The sequence below is a fragment of the Rhinolophus sinicus genome, linkage group LG06, assembly GCF_036562045.2.
Source record: "Rhinolophus sinicus isolate RSC01 linkage group LG06, ASM3656204v1, whole genome shotgun sequence".
Taxonomy (NCBI): domain Eukaryota; kingdom Metazoa; phylum Chordata; class Mammalia; order Chiroptera; family Rhinolophidae; genus Rhinolophus; species Rhinolophus sinicus.
The window spans coordinates 153,943,917-153,962,696 of NC_133756.1; the positions used below are offsets into that span (position 1 = coordinate 153,943,917).

The 18,780-nt window shown below is 57.4% G+C and overlaps 1 protein-coding gene across 1 annotated transcript; it reads right to left on the bottom strand.

The window, feature by feature from the left end:
* Positions 1–255: 255 nt before the first annotated feature.
* Positions 256–17,461, bottom strand: MYBPC3 (myosin binding protein C3). Its single transcript, XM_074336357.1, has 33 exons — positions 17,353–17,461; positions 15,999–16,265; positions 15,092–15,208; positions 14,930–15,022; positions 14,691–14,839; positions 13,733–13,850; positions 13,218–13,266; positions 13,039–13,068; positions 12,842–12,895; positions 12,108–12,122; positions 11,698–11,861; positions 10,637–10,769; positions 10,106–10,230; positions 9,914–10,019; positions 9,652–9,818; positions 9,087–9,252; positions 8,223–8,329; positions 8,107–8,136; positions 7,017–7,156; positions 6,675–6,755; positions 5,908–6,067; positions 5,462–5,566; positions 5,185–5,373; positions 4,004–4,138; positions 3,643–3,810; positions 2,824–2,912; positions 2,473–2,668; positions 2,062–2,201; positions 1,689–1,848; positions 1,440–1,576; positions 952–1,138; positions 677–713; positions 256–529 (listed from the first exon to the last, which is right to left on the bottom strand). The coding sequence occupies exons 1-32, from the start codon at positions 17,375–17,377 to the stop codon at positions 703–705; spliced, it is 3,813 nt and encodes a 1,270-aa protein (XP_074192458.1). The 5' UTR covers positions 17,378–17,461; the 3' UTR covers positions 256–529; positions 677–702.
* Between the last annotated feature and the right edge of the window lie 1,319 nt (positions 17,462–18,780).

The following is an 18,780-nucleotide window of genomic DNA, read 5'->3' on the forward strand; positions in this document are numbered from 1 at the left end:
AGGCAGAGAGCCTGGGGCTTCTGGCTCTGTTGCTAAAACACTCTCCTCCACCACAGCTTCTCAGTTTCCTCATTTGAAGGGTGTACACGGTGGGGAAAGACTGAGGTTCCTTCTAGAATTGTTTTATGAATTTAGGATTCCACTCTGGGCCTTATTTAACTCTTCTAGGAGACGAATACCTGCCTTTAGTTTGCTCTGAAGATAAGTGAATTTCCCTGTGGTTTGTGTGAAAACAAGCACGTTGGACGAGAAGAGTCAGCTCTCTGCAACTGCACTGATCTTTTATTGCCCTTACACACTGAGAAAATACGGCAGGCCAGAAAGACCTGTCCACAGCCATCATTTCCTGAGCCCACTCACTTTTTGCCCAAAAGATCTGAGAGATTCCGATGGGAGTCCCTCCACCGCCCTACTGGTGCCTCCCCCAGCCTAGCCCCAAGACACACACTTGCACACACGTCCTACAGCAGGAAGGCAGCTCGTCCCGCTTCCTTCCAGGCTCCTGGCATGGGCTGGCATCTGGTTGCACCTGTGACACAGGTTCCCTTTGAGTGAGTTGGACTGAAATCTTGGTAAGAGCCACCTGCACCCCCATTTCCTGATGGCTGCCCAAGGGCCAGCGTTCAGCCTCTGATTTGATCGGACCCTAGTTGTCCGGGTGCCCTGGAGTACATACCTGGCCATCCCGGGGAGCCAGCCTGGTCACTGAGGCACTGCAGGACAGAAGGAGGTGGTGCCACTTGTGTGCTGCATCTCCCAGCACCACATGTGTCCTCCCAGCTGCCTGGAAGGCTGGGGGAGCGGCTCTAGCAGCAGAAGCCAGTACCCGTCTGGACATGGCAGGGTCACTGCTCTTTCAGCCAGAGCTGCTGCTTGGGTCAGGATGGCAGAGTCCCAGCCCGTGCCCTGCCCTCACCATCACCCCGGGCTCTGGCCCAGTGGGTTCCTCACCTCGCACCTCCAGGCGGCACTCACACTGTGCCTCGCCTTGTAAGTTGGTGGCCCTGCACACATAGACACCCCCGTCGAAGGGGCATGGCTTTCTGATCTCCAGGGTCAACACTCCCTGCTTGCTGAACATGCGGAAGCGGGCGTCTTCTCCCAGGTCCAGGCCATTCTTGAACCAGGAAATCTTGGGCTATAAATCAGGATGGGAGGGAGGGAAACTGAGGTTGAAAGGGGACCTAGCAGGAATGTAGGGAGGCTGGCATTTGTGTTTCTACTCCGGGGCTCTCATTGGAGCCCCAAAATATACCCAAGGCTGGGAACAGCACAGGAGCCAACTGACAGTGCCGAGGCCCTGCTCACGGAGAGGAAACGCCCTGATACCCAGGGGCGGAGAGTAAGCAGGCGCACAGACGGGCAGAGGACTGCTTGAGGTTGGAGCCTCCGAGCCCTGCCTCCTGGGTCTGCCTGGACCTGGGCCCGAAGTTCCCTACCTTGGGGCTACCCCGAACGGCACAGCAGAGGGTAGCGTTGTAGCCGGCAATGACTGAGCGGTTCACCAGGGGGTGGGTGAAGCTTGGGGCCTCGGAGAAGTCCAGGGCCTTGTAGTTGGGTGGCTCGTATGTGATGCCTGTTGGAAATAGGGCTTTGTAGCAAGAGGGCCACACCAGGCCAGGCTCCCCTCCCTGCTCCTGCTGCCTCCCTGCCCCAGCTTCCCCGGGGTGGGAGTGAGGGTACAGCACCTGGTCTGGGGATGAAGACAGGCTCCTTGGTGGTGGCGGCTTTGTCACTGGGCCCCACCATGTTATGGCTGAAGACCCGGAAGTAGTAGCCATTGCCAATGATGAGCTCGGACACCACACACTGGGTGCGGCGGTAATGCTCCAAGACAGTGAACCACTCCTGTGGGTGTGGAGGAAAGGGAGGGGTCGCTGGGGGCAGGTCCTACTTCCTGCCAGGGGCCTCTCTTGGGCATCACAACTGTGGAGGGAACCGGATCCGAGAAGGAAGATGAGAGGAAAGCCCATTCTAAGGGCAGGGAAGGGGCAGCTGGAGTCTCGGTCTGCCTGGCCCTAGGGAGGGTGTATGTGGGGGACCCCAGGACCCCAGGCTCACCATGGTCTTCTGGTCGGCTTTCTGCACCGTGTAACCCCAGATCTCCGTGTTGCCATCATCTTGGGGCGGCTTCCACTCCAGAGCCACATTGAAACCCCATGCCTCTGTGACCCGAATATCCTGGGGAGGACTTGGCTTGTCTATAGGAGACAGACCCAGGTGGAACACCACACCTAATGCTGCCCGAGCAACAGCAGGGCACGCTAGGCTCAAGGGGCCCCATCACCCGTGCCAGCCTGGACCTGACCGCCATCTTTTGCAGGGCTCTGGGCATACCAGAGGAGGGGGGTCCCAGGACTGGAAGATATAAAGCTCAGGGGGTGGGGGTTGGGTCCTTGCTGCTGGGCCCTGGCAGCCCAGCTCAGGGACAGGAAACGAGCAGGCTCAGAGGGAGGGCCCAGTGCCACGCACCCACGATCTGTAGGACCAGTGTCGCCTTGTCCTCCATGCTCTCAATGCGCAGGGTCACCTGGTAGGTGCCAGAATGGGCACGGCGAGCAGCCCGAATGAACAGGATGGTGTCTGTGGGGCTGTTTCGGATGCTCACCTCCTCTCCTGCCAGTGGCTGCCCCTCTTTGGTCCAGGTCACCTGAGGCCGGGGCTTGCCCTGTGGGAAGGGACCCAAACCTGGTTCTTCCTGAGGGCCGGCCACCACCCCAGCCTCGCACGCCCAGTGAGGTCTCAGAGTCAGGTCAGCCCTGAGACACATCCATCTGCTGGCATGAACAATACGCTGAGGGACAGAGAAGGGGCCAGCCCTACCTGGAAAGGAATGAGGAGGTTCACAGGCTCCCCAACCCTCTTCTGGATGGTCTGGCGTAGGTGCCTGGGCAGCTGGAGCCGTGGCCGCTCTGTGGGTTCAGAGTGGGCGGTTCAGTGAGGACCAGCCATTGCCCAAGGCCTGAGGAGCGCTACAGCTCCATTCTCTCTTGAGGCAGGGCCCAGAGAGCTGCAGCGAAGAAAAATGCTGCCTCCTGGGCCCTCTCCTCCTTTCGCTTCCCCTAACCCCAGCCCCAAATGGTTCACAAGCCTCCTGCTTCCACTTAAGCATCACCACACCACTACAAGAGGCAGGGATCAGAGAGGGTGAGCAACTTGTTTGAGGTCACACAGGCCAGGATACAAATCTAGGCTTTTGGACCCTATGTCTCATGCTGTTTCGACCCCACTTCACTGCCTCTTTCCCCTTTGAGAATCAATCCTTTGTTGGGAATAGAGAAATGGGAAGTGGATCCCAGATGGGCCAACGGGACCCCGAGTGGCCTCACTGCTCAGTCCTGAGAACATGACAATACCTATCTGTTGGAGCTGAGAGACTCACAGAACAGAGCTGGAAGACGATGGTATAATGACTTACATTTGCCCTGTTCCAGACTGGGGCAGACATGGAAAACCAAGAGGACACTTTCTGTACAGGTCTGCCCTGGGTCTGGGGCATGGATAAAAGCTCGGACCTCTCCTGTCCCTGCCCAGTGTTTAGCCCCTCCCTCTAGTAGGGTCTCACTGACTATCCCCACCTCCACTGGCACCAAGGATCAGGGTGTCCATGGCAGGTCTTACAGCAGCACGAGGGGTACTCACGTAGTATCTCCTGCACCGTAATGGGCTCCTTGGTGGTGACGGGGGCTCCAGGCCCTGCCACATTGTGCGCTCGCACCCGGAAAAGCAGCCGGGCCCCTGTGGGCAGGTCCTTCACCAGCATTGATGTGCGCTCTGTCAGCCCCTGAAGGGCAGGCACCCACTCTGAGCCTGAGGGTGGGGGTGGGGAGGCAAGACCACAGGCGGTGTCAACACCGACACCCCACCCTGCTGCCCACCCTCTAGTGGCTGTCTGAGGCCTCCACTGCAGACAGGACCCAGCAGGCTGACAGGTGCCTGGCCTGGGGGACAGTTCAGAGAACGGTGCTGGCTGCAGGCCCAGGACTGGGCAGGGGACACTCACTGCCCTCCTGGCAGTACTCCACACTGTAGCCGTCCAGGCCTCCAGCTCCCTCACGCTCCGGGGGCCGCCACTTGAGGGAGACAGTGGTGTCGGAGACATCCTCGATGGCCAGGTGGGTGGGCTCACTGGGTGGGCCTGAGCAGAGGGGAGATCAGACAGGGGCCTGTGTCACGTGGGGGGCTTCCCCTTAGGCTGGCTTTCAAATATTTCAGCTCCATGAAAACACATGTCTCTAGATAGGCTTAAAAGCAAACAATGACAAAAGAAGTCTCTAAATAGGAAAAAATACCCAAGGAACACAAAAGAGCTTAGAAGGAGCCACTTCTGTCAGATAGCGTAGAAAATGCTCTACTGTAATTTAAGGAAAAAGCTAGCCTGAAACCTGGGAGTTTCCTGGAGCTGTTAACTAAAAGCTGCGCCAACTGCAAGGCAGGCCCTAAAGAGACAGGCCTGGAGCCTTCTCCCCACAGGCACCCTTCCTGCCATCTCCCCAAGCTGTGCCGCTCCCTGGGCTGGAGCAGGTGCCCCGCAGGCTCACGCATCCTGGTAGGGACAGCTGTCCTTGAGAAACTGCCATACCTTCAGCATCTGCTCTACCCTCTCAACCCCCATTATACACATGAGGAAACAGGCTTCAGGGGAGACGACGGCTGCAGAGGGCCCTCCTGGGGATGATGGAGCTGGCTCTGCAAACCAGTCTCCAACTCCTGCCTGGCCCAGTGCCCTGTCCACAGAGAGATGTCCCTCGGGCCCTCAGGCACCCACTACCCTCACCCTGCCCCATATGTGGCAAGTCCTGGTTGAAGGGAGTGTGGAACAGGGGACAATTAACTTTTATTCAATGCTTGCTGTATGCCAGATACTCTGTCTGCAACATCTCATTTCATCCTAACAACAGTTCTATGAAGTAAGTATTGTCATTACTCCCATTTTTATAGATGTAAAAAGTGATGAACCAAGGGTCAGAGTGGCGTGTCTCAGCACCAATCCCTCCCAGCGGGGTGACCTTGAGCAAGTCATTTAATTGCTCAGAGCCTCCCTTTCTTCATCTGTGAAACGAAGAGGATTAAAGACCAGGGATGTAAATGCCAAGTGTGGTGGCCGCCTACATAGAGCAGCTGCTATTACTCGGTTCCTTGACCAAGGATGGCGTGGGGCAATGCCAGGCCGGGTAGGCTCACCAACAGGCATGAAGGGCTGGGAGGCAGGGCTGGGCCTGGACATGCCGATGGCGTTGACTGCGTAGACACGCATCTCGTAAACCACGCCCTCGATCATGCGCCGGGCCTCGTGGCTCAGCTCCCGCAGCAGGTCGAAGTTCAGCCTCATCCACCGGTAGCTTTTCTTTTTCTTGCGCTCCAGGATGTAACCTGAGCAAGGGAGGCAGGCGCTCCGGTCAGGGGCCCAGCAACCTGTGCGTGACCTGTCCTGGGCTCTGCCCCGGTGCCCTCCACTCACCGAGGATTGGCTGCCCACCGTCATAGGCAGGTGGCTCCCACTGCACCGTGCAGGAGTCCTCGCCCACGTTACTGATCTTGGGGGCCGCAGGGGCATCTGGCACATCTGGAGGGAGTGGACCCACACATCAGCCCTGCCAGGGCCCAGGGCCAACGTTGTTCATCCCCTCACCACCCCAACCAACAGCTACAGGCAGCCCCCATCACCCCCAGAGCCAAAGTGACCTTTCTAGAATGCAGTTCTATTCGTTCTGTTCATGTCTCCAGCCTACAATCAAACATGCATGGCTCTCCACTGCCCATGGTCACCCATGTGCTATTCCCAATCCTGTCCGTGGGTCTCAGAGCATGCCCCTTGATGTGTGTTGAGTGACTAAATGAGTGACTGGAAGGGCCCTCCCTGGTTGCCCCTCTGTCTTCCCCGCCTAGAAGGCTAGCGGGCCTCACCGATGACCTTGACTGTCAGGTTGACCTGGTCCTCGCCCACGGGGTTCTTCACCGTGACAGTGTAGATGCCCTCATCTTCCTTCTCTGCCCCCTCGACAGTGAAGATGCTTCGGTCCTTGGTGGTCTCCACTCGGACCCGGCCCTCAGTCTCACACAGCAGCTGGGGAGAGGGGATTTGGGATGAAGAGCCCAGGTTGAACCCCAGAGGCTTTTGCAGCCTCTGGAATGGCCAACAGCCCAGAAATGGGAAAGGAGCTCACAGCAGGGTTCCTGGGGAGATACAGCATGAGTGAGACCGGCACCCACGTGAGCACCTTGTTCAGATACCTTTTCTGAACACCTGCCATGGGCAAGGCACCAGGGCAAGGATCTCTGACTCTAGCTCTACCTTTGTCATGGAACTTTAGGCAATCACTTATCCTCTGTGTGTGTCAATTTCTTTATCTGCCAAATGAGAATAACATGACCTCCCAGAGCTGCTGTGAGGATCCCACAAAGACCTCAGCTGGGTCGAGCAACCAACAGTGGAAGGAGGAGGAAAAGATAACCTGAGTGGTGCTCCCGCAGCTACTCTTGCTGAAAAGTGCCAGGGAAACCTCCCCACCCCCTAGTTGGGAGGAAGCATGAAGTAACAGTTGACTCAGAAAGATGGGAGCCAGGAAGTGACCAGTCAGGAGGGCTGGCTTCCTGGAGACCCTGCCTGGGGTTGCAGCACAACTGGCCAGATGTGGTACCTTCAGTCTCGTCCCACCAGCAGCCTCACTCACCTTCTTGTCAAACACCCACTCGTCACCGGCATCTGCATCCCCTGGGGCATCGGGGGCTGGCCCAGCAGGGACCTTTTTCCCCTGGGAACAGAGGAAGCAGGAAGGAGGGGGAAGGGAGCTAACTCAGCCTGGAGGGAAACCCTGCCCAGCGGCCTCCCTGTCTCTCCTTTGCCCGGCCCCCTGCCTTCTGCCCACCTTGCTCGCCTCACTGCCAGGTGAGCCCTTGTACTCCCAGTCAATGGCCAGCTGTAGGGTGTGCACATGCAGGGTGTGTGGGGTGGGCAGCAGGTCCCAGCACTCATTGGTCCCAAGCACCCATTTACAGACGGGGATCCACAGTACCTGTGTGACGGTCTTCTGCCAGATCACAGTGGGAGCAGGGTCCCCGGAGATAGGGACGTCCAGGCGCAGCTTGTTCCCAGCCACAACCACGATGGTATCCGCTGTGCGGCCTGGGCAGTCCAGGTGGATCTTGGGAGGTTCTGGGGGGCAGGTTGCTTAGGTCAGAGGAAGGGGAGAAGGGCCCAAGGCTCACGAAATGGGGGGAACTGGACAGAACACACGCTCCAGTTTTGTTTTGTTTTTAATCAGTTTGATTGACGTATAATTTACACACAATAAGATGCCAAGAGTGGAGCATACAGTTTGATGAATTTTGACAAATGTATATACTGGTGTAACTACCACCCAGTCAGGATCCAGCACATTCCGTTATCCCAGGAAGTTCCCGGGGAGGTTTGTAACATCAGGTCACCTGTTCCTCAAACTGTTTTGGGGAGAATATCGATGTCCTGACAGTAAAATAAATAAACAAACAAACAAATTCCCAAGGCCAAATAATTTAGGAAAACCCTGAATTAAAAAAAATTAAGCACATTTCTTTACTGCAGGATTTTTCAGAGCCTCGGACATGCCAGTGTACTTCCGAATCAGCTAGAGGTAAGGCAAGTATTCAGTGTTTCCCAAACTTATTTCACCATGGAACCCCTTTTAAAATGGAGTCTCTTATATTAAGTGAACCCGGTTTGTAAAGCTCTGACCTAGAGCATGCCTCAGCCTGAATTGTTCTCCTGAAGTAAGGATTCTAAAATGCCTGACTAAAGCTTAATCTGGAAGTAGGAGAGATACTTCCAAAAGCAGAAAAGATTTAATAACGAAATCTCACATCTGTGCCGCCATTTGACAGCTCACACACACCACCTCATCTCATCTTCTCACCACCCTATGGAGGAGGCACTACCAAGATCCCCATCTTAGAGATGAGGAAACTGAGGCTCAGAGATTATAATTGGCCCATGGTCCTGACTGGCAGAGCTAGGGCTGGGTCTCAGGGTGCCTCGCCCAGATCCTTGCTCTTCCCTCTGCCTGTGAGTGGAAGGGATACCAGGGGGGTGGGTGCAGGGAGGTGGCACACGGGGGCCCTGAGACTCACCCTGCCTGGGCACGAAGTCAATCTTGACCTCTGCAAGAGAAGGAAGAGCAAGTGGTACCAGGGCAAAGGCAGGGCCCAGCAACAGGGGCCCCACCCCAACCTGGGCACCAGCTCACCCATGAAGTGGAGCTTGGCAGACAGGTTGCAGGCGAAGCCCTCAGGTACAAAGCTGTAGTCAGCCTCGTCCGCAGGTGTGACGTCGTCAATGGTCAGTTTGTGGACCCTGCAGGGCAGCGGTGGCTCAGAGGGCCCCACTAGGCCACAGCTATAACCTCACCAGACACCCTAGCCAGGGACCCAAGGGGCCCTTGCCCCATCCTGGCTCACTGATGTACTGGTGTTTTAAGTGCTTGCTTTCTTTAGTTTTGAATTTCCAGCTTCCTCCCGTTTTCAGAGGTAGGCAGTACAGAAGTATCCCCTTGGCTGGACCCTTGGAGACTGGGCAGGGGCTGGTCTCACTAATCTCCATGACCTTGGGCCCAGCACGGGCCAGCCCAGATGCTCAGCGCATGAGTAAGAGAGTGGGAGAGAGTAAGGGCCCCTGGCCAGAGCCGGCCTCCCTGTGGCCTCCTGCCCTGCCCTGGTCACCAGCTGGAGGGAGGAGGCTGAGGGCTCTGGGTCTTGTCTGACTCCCTCACTGCTCCTTCTAGGTCTCTGATGGACTCTCCTCTGTGTGCCTTCTATCTCTCCATAGCTTTCTGTCTCTCTGCCTGTCTCTGTCTCTCTTTATATATCTCTCTTTCTTTCTATTTCAATCTCTGTCCTCTGTCTGTGTGTCTGTTTTTGTCCATCTCTGTCCATTTCTGTCTGTCTGTATCTCTCTCTCTCTCTGTCTGTCTTTCTCAGCTTCTCCCTGTCTGTGTCTCTATCTCAGCCTCTGTCTCTTTCTGTGTGTGTGTCTGTCTCTCTGTTTGTCTCAGTCTGTGCCTGTCCCATCCACCTGCCATCCTCTATGTTGGGGCCAAGCCCCGCACACTCACCGCCCGATGTGAGACACCTTTATTCGGCTGTCGGGCACCAGCTCCTTTCCATTCTTCAGCCACACACCCCGCACATTCTCATCTGACACCTCACACTTGAACACGGCCTGGTCCTTTGCCCCCACTGTCAAGTCCGCGATGCTCTGGTACACCTCCAGCTTTTTCTCTGGGGAGCAGGGCACAGCCAGTGAGCTGGGCAGGGTGTGTGTGGGTGTGGGCGTGAATCCCTGTGGAGATCACGTGGGCATGTGAAAACATGTGTGCATGTGTGTGTGACTCGTGTATGCATGTGATGGTGCAGTGTACACAAAGAACCTGAAGTGTGTATGGCGGGGGGTGATGCTGACGAAGCCCACCTGACCTTCCCAATACCCTCTGAGGTGGCCACCACAGCAGCCCCATTTTACAGATGAGAAAGCTGAGGGTCAGGGTGTCAAAGTCACTTGCCCAAGGTCATACAGGCCTCTATCCTGGGTTTGCCTGATTCCTGTACAGGGCTGGCGTTGAGTGGTCCCAAGGCCCTGAGGCCTTGTGTGCTCCCCGCACCTGTCCCCATGGGCCTCACCCTGGACAATGAGCTCAGCCAGCGACTGGCCCCCGCTGGTGCGCAGTGCATAGTGTCCAGCATCTTCCAGTGTCGCCTCGTTGATGATCAAGTGATGTCTATGGCCGTCCTTCTTGAACCGGTATTTGAAGGTCTCCTCCCGGGTCAGTTCTACCCCATCCTTCAGCCTGGCCGGTGGGTGGGCAGCAAGTGCTGAGGCCTCCTCTGGAGGTGCCCGCAGGCCTCCCATCCACATCCCATGCCCCCATGCCCCGGCACTCACCATTTGACCTGGGCGCCCTCCTCAGAGACCTCACACTCAAACTCTACCCGCTGCCCCACCATCACCAGCTGGTCCTCCAGGGGCCGCATGATCAGCACAGGGGGCTCTGTCAAGGCAGGGAGAGGGTGACAGACAGGCCCTTCCGTGGCCCTCCTGCCCCAGGCTCCCAGGCTCCCAGGGTCCCGGGCCCACCTTTGACAAAGAGTTCAGTGCTGCACTTCTCACCGCCCACCACGCACTGGTAGGCTGCGTCATCTGCCAGCGAGCACTGGCTGATGGTCAGTGTGCGCTTGGCGCCATTGGACTCGAAGATATACCTGGGCACGGGCCATGGAGGACTTAGAACAGCCATGGACTCACCTCCGGGTGACCCCTCCACCCCTCCCCTCGTCGGCACCCTTGTGCCCCCATCCCAAGCCTTCCAGGAGGTGGGTCTTACTTGCTGTGGAACAGAATGAGCCATTGGAACATCCCCGATGGGAGGAAGTGAGACCGAGAGAAAAAGAGCGAGGAACAGAGATGGGCAGAAACAGAAAGATGACAAATTAGACCCAGAGGGAGAAATGGGATAAGATAGGGAGACAGGTACCAAGACAGAGGCAGAGAACACGGGTAGAGAGAAAGGCAGAGAGAGCAGGGCTGGGAGCAGCCCTCTCCCCTCAGGGCCTCCCCCCTGCCCTCACCCTCAGCCTCCCAGAACCTGGTCCCTGCCCCTGGCCCCACCTGCCGCTCATCTGGATCTCCTGTCCATTCTTAAGCCACTTGACCTCAGCGTCGGGGTCTGCCAGCTCCACTGTCAGCCGGATCTTGTGGCCCTTGCTCACCTGGTAGGCCGGCTGCAGCTTCTTCTGAAAGGCTGAGCGCCACCTCTGAGCCCTCACCACCTGCCGCCCCGCCCCGCGCCTCCCCCAGGGCTGGCCCAGGCGCAGAAGGCTCACAGCCCACTGTGACTGTGGCAGGGGCCCAGGTCCTGCCTCCCCCTTTCTCTCGCTGGGTCTCCACTGTGACTCTGTTTCTTTATCTCTGTCCCTTCTACTGTCTGTTGCCTCTTTGTCCCTCTCTTTGTCTTCCTGTCTTCCTTGGGGTCCTCCTTACCCGCTAAGCTCAGGGATAGGGTTAGGGGCTTCCCACATGACCAACGCTTGTCAGGAGAACAGGGGATGGGACTGAGAGACCTTGTCTACCTCTGGAATCCGTTTTAAGAGCAACCCCCCCGGCTTTGGCGCTCCTACCAGTACCCCTGCTAGTGGGCAGGCAAGGCCCCTGCTTTCCAGGCTAACTTTCTAGGGGGCTGATATCACCTTGCCAACACCTTGTGGGGAAGCGCTAGCCTGAACCCTCTCCTCCCACCTGCTTGGGGAGATGGGGGCTAGCCCTTGCCTGCCTGTTTTGTTTCCTTCTCTTTGCCTGTCAGGAAAATTAACCAGGCTAGTCTTCTTTTCCAGGTGTGGGTCTTTAGCCTAAGCTGGCTCTTCCCCTTTTTCTTGGGTGTAGTGAGGGTTAAGCAGGCTTCCTTTCTTTCCCCCGGCCGGTGGGAGAAGAATCACCCGGGTTTTACTCGGGTGAGGAGGGCTAACCTGTGCTCTGTCCTTTTCCTCCAGATGTCTCTGGGCCATCCTTTGCCCTTCTCACTTTCTGGGTGGAAACGGGCTCACCTGGCACTCCTGGTTGTTTTCCAACACTCTCCTTTCCCGGGCTAAGCTGGACTCTTTTTCCGTGAGTGTGTGTGTGCTGTGCGCGCGCGCGGTGGGATGGCTAACTTGTGCATGGAGCGGAGCGCTAACCTGTGCTCTTCCTCTCGTCGCGCTTCATGCCCTTGAGCCTCTTGAGCATGCCGCGCAGGTCGGTGACGCCGTGCTGGAAGGCGATCCGCTCGTACTCGGACGCGGGCGCCTGCCGCAGGATCTCCCACACGTCCTCCTCCGCCGGTGCCTCCAGCTTCGAGTCCCTGTGTCCCACAGTCCACGCGGGCAGGCCTCAGGGGATACCCCCTGGCCAGGGGCAGGATTGCAGCACCCCCCTCCCCGGGGGTGGGGCCTCCTGGGGCCAAGACCAAGGAGCTGAGCCGGCCTGGGTCCCGGGCCAGTTCCCAGGTCCAGGGGCCTTAAGGCTCAGTATGGGCGCTGGGGCTAGCGAGGGGTTCTTGAGGGAAGCAGGGGTGACCACGGGGTGCTGGGCTTCACAGGGCACTCACCGCTGGGTCCGGAAACTGCTGCTCCAGGTGGGGCAGAAAGGCAGGGGACACATTAGAGGTGGGCCACCTCCCCACAAAGACCTGGAAGCCCACAGGCCCTCCCCTCCGGCCCTCCGCCCGCACTCACGCGCCTCCATTTCACCTTGTTTATTCCTCCTGAGCCCTGGCAGGTGGGCATCGGGAGAACCCAAGGCTCAGAGACTTGCCCTAGTTCTGGGGGTCCCAGGTTTGTCTGATTACTAGCCCCATCCATCTGTTACCAACCACGGCAAGGACAGGTACGCGGTTCCCCCAGCACCCTGCGGCCCCAAAGCACCTGACCCCAGTGCTTACTCTCTGGGCCACAGCAGCATGGGCGGAGGTAATGCAGGGTCCAGGAGAGAGAGGAAGAGAACACAGAGGACATGAGTCAGTTGGGCTGAGCTGGGTGGGCAATTTCTGTGACCCTGGGACCCTCTCCCAATTTCTTCTGGGTCCCCGGAGCCTATTGAGGTGAGCTATTGCAGACTCAAGTGTGGCGTAGTCGTGGGGGTGCTGAGAGGGTGTTAGTTCACAGGACATAACATCTGCAGAGCCCTCTGACTCTTCCCAACACCAGGATCGTCCCATTTGACAGACAAGGAAATCGTCTCAAAGAGGTGTAGTGACCTGCTCAGGGCCACACAGCTGGAAACCCTCAGTGCCAGGATTTGAAACGGGGCCTCACCACCTGCCCCGGGAGCTCTGGGGCTCACCTCTTCTTCAGCAGCGAGCTGAAGTCCAGAATCCCGGAGTCCTCACTGCTGTCACTGTGGAAAGGGACCCCCAGTGAGACCACAGTGGAGCTGACTAGTAGGGGCTTGGGAGTGGGGGTGGGGGGGATAGAGTATGAGGAAGGGACACAGGCCCCCAGGGTCTGTGTATAGGGCAGGTAGGGCCAGGGGAGGGGTACCTGATCCGACGACCACCTCCAGCCAAGCTCCTGTGGGGGTTAGACCCAGTTCTTCATCTGCCCAGGAGAGCTTGCTTCCCCCCGCCATGTCCACAGACTTCAGCCCTGCCTCCCACATCACCCCCAGCCCTGACCCTGAGGCTAGCCTCCCCAAGCCCTGAGGAGAGATGGCCACTCACGTGCGGCGGAAAGCTGATCGGATGTCCAGGTCTCCGGGGCCAATGGCCTCTGGGTTCAAAGAGGAAGATGAGATAGCAAGGGGCTTCAGAGGGGGCCATCCCAGCAGCCCTGACTGTGATCTCTGAGTATCACAGACCCGCCCATCCATGATCCCTTGAGAATGGGCATCTGCCCCTGGACCCCACATCCTGAGTCTTGCCAGGGTCGAGGTACCAGGGTGGGGGGGTTAGTTTACGCTCTCCAATCCATTAGAGGTGGTTGATCGCCCAGTCCTCTCTGAACTCACCCTTTATCTGTTCACCTGAGCCAGGATCTAGACTTGGCTGTCACCCCACCCCAACCCTGGAAGCCTCAATGGATTTCTTTCATGCCCCTGTATGAGCAGCACTGGGCATGTGATTGTCTGGCCAGGACTAGGCATCCATCCTCCTTAGTATTGGGAAATGGAGGCAGGTGTGGGGGACAAGACCCATGAGGAGCCCAAGCTCAGGACATGCCAGGGCACCCCCCTCACCGTGGACGGTGAGGTTGAAGTTGCAGCTGTCAAATTTGTCCTTGGTGGACACCTCACAGCGGTAGCCACCAGCAAAGGTGGCTTGGGCATCTGTGATGCACAGCTCAAACAGGTACACCTGTGGGGTAAGGTGTCAGAGGAGACAGAGGCCAGAAGACGAGGCCCTTTACCCCTAAAGGAGAGTGGGGGTGGCTAATGGCCACCAACATTCCCACCCCTCAGGGTTTAGTTAACCCATACAGTTTTGTGTAAATAGCAAAAGGAGCCCCTTCTCGAGACACATAACTGCACAGGGTGGTGATAAAATATTTTATAAATCTGATGGCTCCAAGGCAAATGGCATTCACTTAAGATGAGGCACTTTTGTGCAGTGCACAACCCGCACAACTGAACATGTCAGCCCTGACCTGCCAGAAGGTCTCTTGCCTGGGTCAGGATTGTGCAAGAGTGGGAGGAGCAGAGACTGGGAGTCAAAGCACAGGTTCTAGGCCTGTCTCTGATGCCCCCAGACCAGCAACAACAGCCTCTCAAGTTTTGGTTTTCTTGTCTGTATAATGAATTGTTCTGGTTGGCCATTGAGGACGTTAGTTGTGATACCCATCCATCCAGGGGTATTATACCCTCACTGGCTGGTGTCCCCATGTTTTACAATGTCCCTCAGCTTTCCTGAGCTCCCTGTGCCCCCCAAGCCTTATTATGCCCCCTTGAGACTATTATGCCCTCCAAGCTCCCCCTGTCCCACAGGTCCCCTAGCCTCCCCATAACCCTTCTCTGGGTCTCCCCATGTTCCCCGTGTATCCTTGGCTCCCCAAGTTGCTTCCCAGGCCCCCAGGCCCCTTATTCATACCCTCTGTGTGCCTCCAGTTTCATGGTGCCCCCCCCCCGGGCTCTCCATGTCCCCTTTCCGTGTGTCCCCAAGACCCCTAGGCCTCCGGCTCCCGTGCCCCGCAGGCCTCACCTTGCTGGCCCGGTCATAGCTGTCATGCAGCTGCAGGTGTTGGCCGATCTTGCTGCTCAGGTCCACCCACTTGCCCTTGAACCACTTCACTATGGGTGGTTTCAGAAGGCTGGCCCCGGCCACACGGGCTGAGAAGGTGATGCTGCCGCCTGCAAGAGAGACGTGACAGGCTGGGCTTGGGCGATGCCCTGCCGCCTCCCTCCCCTCCACACCCCTGGCTGCAGCAGTCCCACACTCACCCATGGTCACCTCACCATCCTGTGGCCGTGTTACAAAGAGGCCAATGGGGTCATCAGGGGCACCAGGGCCATCAGGGGCTGCTGAACTTGACCCTGTGAGCAGAGGCCTTTGAGACCTGCCCTGGGCGGTGTCCCTCACCCTCCCTGCCCAGCCCCTCTCACCTTCGGGACTTGGGGAGCCTCCTTCCAGCTCAGTAGCTGAGGCCGGGGCTTCCCCTGGAACTCCAGAAGCCTCGGCAGGGGCAGGAGCAGGGCTTGGCACAGGCTCCACCTTCTCGGCTGGGATCAGGTGGGGAGTCGTGGAGCAGCTTCTAACCAGAGACCCCTCCTGTCCCTGGTCCCTCCTCAGTCTTTGTAGTCTCATTAAACACTGCAGTGTGTGCAGAGCTTCATCTGGCCCCTCTCTTTCCTCACTCCCCACATGACCCCATCCGTCTCCTAAATTCTCTCCTTTCTCTGTCCACCACCTCTGTGAGCTCATGCACTCATCCTCTCCTCTGCCCCTCTCTCCTGAGCAGCAAGTCTAGAACCCACTGTCCACAAGGCATCTCACTTGCAGGAAGATGCCAAACCCCTCCTCTTCTCGCTCCCCAAGACCCTCTCAGAGGCTGAGCCAGGGTGCCAGCCTGCATTACGCCTTCTTGCCCACACAGACCGCCATCTGTGACCACGTCCCCGTGATTCTGCCCTGACCAGCTCTGAAGACCATCCCTCCTCTCCTTGCCCAGGCTCTGGCCTGGGTCCCCTCCCTCCATGCCTGCAGCTCCCGGGGCTTCCCTGGTGCTGCATAAACTGCAGGCTGTGTGGGTGTCCAGTGAGAGGGCAGGGTCATGCCTTGTTCGTCTCTGAATTTCCCCCACCTCCACAATGGTTGGAACAGGCCAAAGAGCCACATGGGGCACTCAGAGAGGTCTTGCTGCAGAAAAGGGGGCTTTCCTGGCAGAGGACACAGCCAGGGCAAAGGCAAGAAAGTGGGAAATCACCTCCTATACCCCGGGTGATGGAGAGGTGGCGGGGCTGCCCTGCCCCCAGAAGCGCAAACCTCAGGGAAAATTGACCAGGGTCTTACCTGCTTCTACAACCTTGAGGTCAAACTTGACCTTGGAGGAGCCGGCGATGACTGCGTAAGACCCCTGGTCAGCAGGGCCCACATCCCTCACTGTCAGCGTGTGCCGTGTGCCCTCTGCTGTCAGGCCAAACTTGTCACTGGCACTGATGTCATTGCCTCCTCGTTGCCAGCGCACCTTCACTCCCGTCTGCTCTGTCTCGGCCTCAAACACGGCAGGGCTGCCGGCGGCCACCTCCACTGACCGTGGCTTCTTGCTGAAGGCTGAGACTGAGGGACCAATGGAGGCTGCAGGGGCCCCTGACTTGCCCATATAGCCTCCCCTGCAGCTCCTCTTATTAAATTCGATGATAAGCACTTTAACGCGTCACCTCCTTTAATGCTCCGATGTCTCTATGAGGCAGGTGCAGTTACTATGCCCATTTCTCAGATGAGGACACCGAGGTTCAGAGAGGTTAAGTGACTTACAAAAATCACACAGCCAGTAGGCGAGAGAGCCTAACCTTCACAAAGGACTTTTGCTACATGCGCCCCTGGATACTCTACCTGGGGAAACCAGTGATGAGCCCAACTCCCCCTTAGCAAGGGACAGGTATTCTGACTGCTTGGTGTGGCTAAATTTGTCCTCCAAGGGCCTCAGGCTGAGAATCAGCAACTGAGATAAAGCTGGCCTGGGAGGGGGCTGGGGGCTGGGGGGGCTGGATCCCTGCCCTGGACAGCCTCGGTAAGGACACAGGCCAGGACCAGGACCCCGTGGTCCTGTGAAAGGCTGTGACTTTCTCTGCCCTTGGCCCGGGCTCAGGGGCCTCTTGACTGTCCTCTCCCAGAGCAGAATGCATTACGTCAAAGAGGGGCCATGCCTTGTGTGGGGACAACAGGAGTGCAGTCCTACAAAGCAGAGAATCTCAGAGCTGGAAGGAACCAGCTCAACCCCTCCTTGTATAAATGGGGAAACTGAGACCCAGAGAAGGGAAGGACTTGCCCAGGAGCATTCAGTGAGCCTGGCTGGGATCTAGATTCGACCTGGGTGCCTGTCTGCAGTGGCCTTTTTCCAAAAGGCAAGCCAGGCCTAACCTTGCTGCAGAAGGAGATGGGGTTGGGGGTAGGGAAGTGTTCCCCTGTGCCCTGAGAGTGGGGGGATGGCTCTAGGGGCCTCCTGCATTGGCTCTCTCTCCTCTGTGCTCCTGACCCCACTTTATCCTCATTCTCACCAGAAAAATGGGGAGAAGAAACTGAGAGCCAGAAAAAGGCTCAGGAGGACAGACCCGCTTCAGGAACTTGATCCCAGTCCTGCCCCCCACAATGTTGATGCCCCCAGCCCTCTGTGCCCCACCCTCTGCCCAACCCCTGGAACTACCTGGCTTCTTCCCTGGCTCAGGCATCTTGAGAGAAGTCACACCAGGAACGGAGCAGGCCACCCAAAGAGGATCTGAGCAGGGACCCGTCCCCACGCTATATAAGGGGCCCTCCCCCTTCCAGGCCCTCCTTATCTGCCTCCTTCCCAGCTACCTGCTAAATATAGACAAATTCCACAGAGTGAGGGCTCTTAGGAGAAGGTGGGGCCATGTTGTTCCTGGCTGGCCCCTCTCCCTTCCCCCGCCAGCCCAATATGATGGCTTGTGCCCCCAACCCTCAATGAACCTGAGAGGTACCCCCAACCTCTGTCTATATGTCCATCTGACAGGCAAATTGTGCAATGGGAGTATGCTGGGCTCATGACCCTGAGGTGGATGGATCAAACACACATCCTCACTGGGCAGTGTGGGTGATAGTTACCCACACAGACCCTGGGGCCTGGCGGCCCTGAGTCCTGGCACTGTCACTCCCTTAATCTCCCAGTGCCTTAGTTTCCTCATCTGTAAAGTGGGGCTGCTGATAGCAACACCCACTTCATAGGATTGTTCCATGAATGAAGCGGGTTTACCAATGACAAGGCTAGAGCAGTACCAGGCATGTAGAAAACGCTGAATGAATGTTTGCTCTTATTATCTGGCCCCTAGTATTGCAGCTCACAGCGCCCTGGGCTGGCTTCAGGCTGGGGGACCCTGGGGGGCATTAGTTCAGGTCAGGTGGGGAAGGGCAGCAGTGAGGGCTGACATCCCCCAAGGGCAAGACCTCGGTGAGTCAGCAGGTGGGGACATGGGAGTAAATCTCTAAAAGGATCCTAAGTGGAAGACACAAGCAGAGCTGGCTCTTGCCAAAGTCACAAGGATTCACACAAAAATTACTGTCAGAATGTTCTGAATCCCCTCATGCCATAACTGTTCCTCTGTGACCTCTGCCCCCATGATTGGCCCCCTCCCATCAGGGGCATCAGTTGCTACACAGAAAAAAAGGAAATTACACGTGACGCCCTCCCAGCAAGACCCAAAATCAGGAAAGGTCATTTGTCCCCAGTGGTCAAATGAGCAATTCTCCACACAAGCATTGTCCACGTGGTCGAAACTTACTATCCCTTTCACCACCAAAATCTGCTCTTTTCTGCCATTTTAACCACTTTTAAGCCACATCACATGCCCCTGTGCCTTCTTTAAAAGAAGCCTGTGCACCACTGACCCTTTCCCAGGATTTGGAGACTCCCGTAGGTAGGGAGTGTCACGGTTGGGCTTCCAGGAGCCAGAGCCCTTGGGACGAGGAGGTGTGTGAAGTCTGCCCAATAGCATTGGCCCCAGAGTCTGGGTTCTCTGAGGTCTGCAGGCTGCTTCAGGAAGTTCCCTCAATCCCAGGCTGTCAGCCGACACTTCTTGCTACTGAGGAGTCAGGAGCAAGAAGCTTCTAGGCTTTC

What these genes read in the sequence shown, in the direction of transcription:
- MYBPC3 (XM_074336357.1), bottom strand. Translation starts at nt 17,377, where the DNA reads ATGCCTGAGCCAGGGAAGAAGCCAG. An exon ending in GGATGGTGAGGTGACCATGG is followed by an intron (nt 14,840 to 14,929) that starts GTGAGTGTGGGA and finishes TCTCTCTTGCAG; the next exon opens with GCGGCAGCATCACCTTCTCA. An exon ending in TGACTTCGTGCCCAGGCAGG is followed by an intron (nt 7,157 to 8,106) that starts GTGAGTCTCAGG and finishes CCTGCCCCCCAG; the next exon opens with AACCTCCCAAGATCCACCTG.